The sequence below is a fragment of the Musca autumnalis genome, unplaced genomic scaffold (genome assembly GCF_047663935.1).
Source record: "Musca autumnalis isolate F117 unplaced genomic scaffold, ASM4766393v1 scaffold_2, whole genome shotgun sequence".
NCBI classification, from domain to species: Eukaryota; Metazoa; Arthropoda; class Insecta; order Diptera; family Muscidae; genus Musca; species Musca autumnalis.
This window is the reverse complement of record NW_027411755.1, coordinates 227876667-227880272: the sequence shown is the minus strand read 5'-3', so window position 1 is coordinate 227880272 and position 3606 is coordinate 227876667. Positions and strand designations below refer to the sequence as shown.

Genomic DNA, 3606 nt, shown 5'->3' with positions numbered 1-3606 from the left:
GGATGAAAACAATGGATCATAAGATCTCCGAGTGAAGTAGCTGTTTCCTATAGCTGCTACTTTGGAAAAGTAAGCAGTTTAAAAACAAAGTCAATTGTCGTCAAACAAAAAGTCTACAAGACACTGAAAATATCCCTGATAATATACCCGTGTAATGGTGTGTTTGAGAGAAAAATCTTAGGGAGATCAACGGGACAATCCTTGGGGGGTCATGAACATGAATGGAAATGTCTCTACTAGAAAGGTATAGCGGGAAGGCCTAGACTCCAAAAAGATTTAACAAGTGACGGATGTGGTTCTGTTTCGGTAGCTCGATAACTTACTCTTATGACAGACTACGAAAAATTTCATTAACGTGAAAATTAAATTATAGGCAAGAGGTGTGAAGGGGATGAAACTGTGTACACAAGGTTCTGTAATCTGAAATTATTCTTTGCGTTTAAATTCGTAACTTTCAAACCAATCAAAATATCAGAATTTTCATTTGATTTCATATACATACGTGTGTGGATGTCAATGAATTTTTAGAAGAAAATGACAAAGAGTTTTCAATGTTCATAGTGTGGCATAAGACTTATGCTCTGTTCCAGAACCTGCAAGAAGCTACTATTTTGTACTACGATAACATTGCAGTACTGGAACAGACCATTAGTAAATTTGTACTAAAACCCTGTCAATTTAATATTTCCATCTCTGCTGTAGAAAAAGTAAAAATAAAGAAAAAAACACAACAAATGACAAATTTATAATTTTGGTCATAATTTTTGTAAACAAATCTAAAATTCTACTTTTAATCGAAAAAAAAACCAAATGAATGTAAACTTCAATAATAGTCACAAATGCAAATTATCTGTATCAAAATGTCCTGCTGCAAGAATGAAAGTTACAACAAGACCTCGACGTATACCAGCTTACAATACTTTTGGTCCATTTCCCGATGAAACCATAACAATAACCCTCGATCGTATTTTATATTTCCTGGGTGGGCGACGAATTCAAAAGTTTTTCAACACCGAATCGACGAGTACTGCGACGGAAAGTAGTGAATCTTCTATGAGTATGGTGACCTGTAAAATGTGTTCAAAACATCAATGTCCAAGACAATCACCACATGGCTCTGTTTATAGCTTTAAAACTGCCCATAACATTTCGTACTGTGATGTACCAAAGTTTCGTTCTAAATGTACGACATTAGGGCCATTAATCAGCCGATCACAAAAGTCAACACCAAGAGTTTGTATCAAAGATGAAGTCTATGGAGATGGTAGCTGTCTACGAAAATCTGTACGAACTTTAAAGCGTTCCTTTTCCCTGTGTTCCTTGGCATGTCGCAGATTGAAGGAGAAACTGTTGCTGGGCACGGAATCATACATGCCGCCTCAATGGCTATGGACAAAATTACAAGATTATGGTAATGGATGTCGGGTGTATGAAGTCTTTACTAACTCATCGACAAGCAGTCATCCAACACAATTTGAATCCGACAAAGCTCCACGAATCATATTTGTAATTTTACCCACTGGCATAATTATGCCGTTTGAGACCATAGTACGGCATTGAGAGATGAATAAAGTATACAAATTTTGGATTTGTTTCGGTAATTTTTGCTTATCACAACTAAGTCCATATTTATATTAGGCAATTTTCCTTGCGGCAATTATCTCAGTACCCTCTTTCACTAACAAACTGACCATTGCCGCAAAGAAAATTGCCTAATGTAAATAGGGGTTGAGTTTGTTTTTTTTTTTATAAAAGATAATGCAACATAAACTATGAAATAAAAAATGTGAAATGTTAAGCAGGCCATACACTATCAAATTGGCTTGTCCATCCGATGAACTCCTTCTGTACGTGTGTGCTTGATAAGTATGTAGCAAAGCATTCAATCAGCCTTCAATCTGCAACCGAAATCTTCAAATTTTCCTCTAAAAACGAATAAACTTAATTTTTTTTATTTCTTTCCAAACATAAAGCGCCCCATACACTATCAAATTTTGATGTCAACATTTGTAGTAGTATGTGTACATTTTTCAAAATACATTTTACAAAATATGAGAATGTATGTGTGTATTTTATGGATTGAGGAAAATCAAAATAGTTGTGATTTTCAAAATGAAACCCAATCAATCCGATAAATAGGGTTTATTTTCAAAATTGTCAAAAAGGAATTTTGAAAAAAACCGAATCGATTGATCCGTTCGAGAGTTATCGTCCGCACCAGCCTGCCAGACAGACAGACGGACGGACATTGCTAGATCTACTCAAAATTGTCTGAAACGGATATCGTACAAACATACTTGGGGTCTAAAACCATTATTTCGATGAGGCACATTTTTGGTCGTATCAAAGTGTAAATACCCTCTTTAGCCTAAAGGCTGAGGGTATAAAAATGTGGGTGTAAATGTGGTCGTGGTCATATTATCTTTGCATAAAAACCTAAGTTGGGTTATGACGAACATTTCACAAAAAGAATTATCCAAATCGACATTTGATTTTTATTTATATAGACTTTATATTTTATATTTTAAAATTTGTATTTTATATTTATATTTTACTAGCGGACCCGGCGAACTTCGTCTCGCTATTAAGGAATAAAATTTCATACATAAACTCAATTTTCGATTTTTCCAATTTTCCGACTTTTCCAGAGGGATTTTCCAAAATCTTCTCCCGCAAAGACCTTCTCCTCGAAAATGTGAATAACTGACAAAAAATTGTACAGAAATTGGCCTAGCCGTTCTCATTTTATGAATTACTATACATTTTTTACACCATTTTTATATATATAGAAGATAATTTAAATTTTATATTTTAAAACTTATATTTTATTATTTATATTTTATTTTTATGTTTTATATTTATATTTTAAATTTTAAATTAAACTGCCAAAAAGGACACAACTTTTTGTGCGCCAACAATGAATCCATAATAACGACATTTATTTTTGTTGTTGTTCTTTTCCAAAACAATCTTATCTTGATTTTGGAATAAAATTAAATTTCCTGTGCAATTTCTTTGTACATCCTACAATAATTTATAACAGAGACACACACACACTCGCATGCATTCGTTCGTATATCACCCACCAACTAACCCTTTTTCACATAAAGTCATTTATTGTGTTTGTTGTTGTTATTGTCGTTTAACAAAGTGACGATTTATATTGAGTTAATAGTTAAAGTCACCGAATGCTACCAGCACGAAAAAATATAATCATATTTATTAGCTGGTATCCTCCCATCATCAAACGTCCGTCCACCCCTTCACATTCTCACACACAAAACTTTTACGAAATTGGACTGAAAAATCGTTGTACATTTATTACTTAAACGCCCACCTGTTTCCGTGCGACGATAGAGGAAGACATTAGCAAAGGAAAGCAGACAGGGGTTGTTTGTGTGAATATTTTCAGGAGGTTTTTCAGAAGCGTAGCGATACATTTTTTTTTACAAAGAAAACATAAACCCTTGTTCGTTTAGCAATGAATGGATTTAAACAAAATAAATTCTTTCTTGATAATTTTTTTACGCTCCTGATTTCAGTGTTGTTAACAATAGGTATAGATTTTCTTTTGATAAGCCATAAATATGTTTGTAGAAATGTTTG

The 3606-nt window shown here is 33.5% G+C and overlaps 1 protein-coding gene across 1 annotated transcript; it reads left to right on the top strand.

Annotated features, from left to right (window-relative positions):
- The first annotated feature begins 716 nt into the window (after positions 1 to 716).
- On the top strand, positions 717 to 1601 carry LOC141393353 (uncharacterized). Its single transcript, XM_073966352.1, has one exon. It carries the CDS (start codon positions 811 to 813, stop codon positions 1558 to 1560), a length of 750 nt encoding a protein of 249 aa, XP_073822453.1. The 5' UTR covers positions 717 to 810; the 3' UTR covers positions 1561 to 1601.
- Positions 1602 to 3606: the final 2005 nt, after the last annotated feature.

Coding starts and splice junctions, on each gene's coding strand:
- LOC141393353 (XM_073966352.1), top strand. CDS start 811: ATGAATGTAAACTTCAATAATAGTCACAAATGCAAATTATCTGTATCA.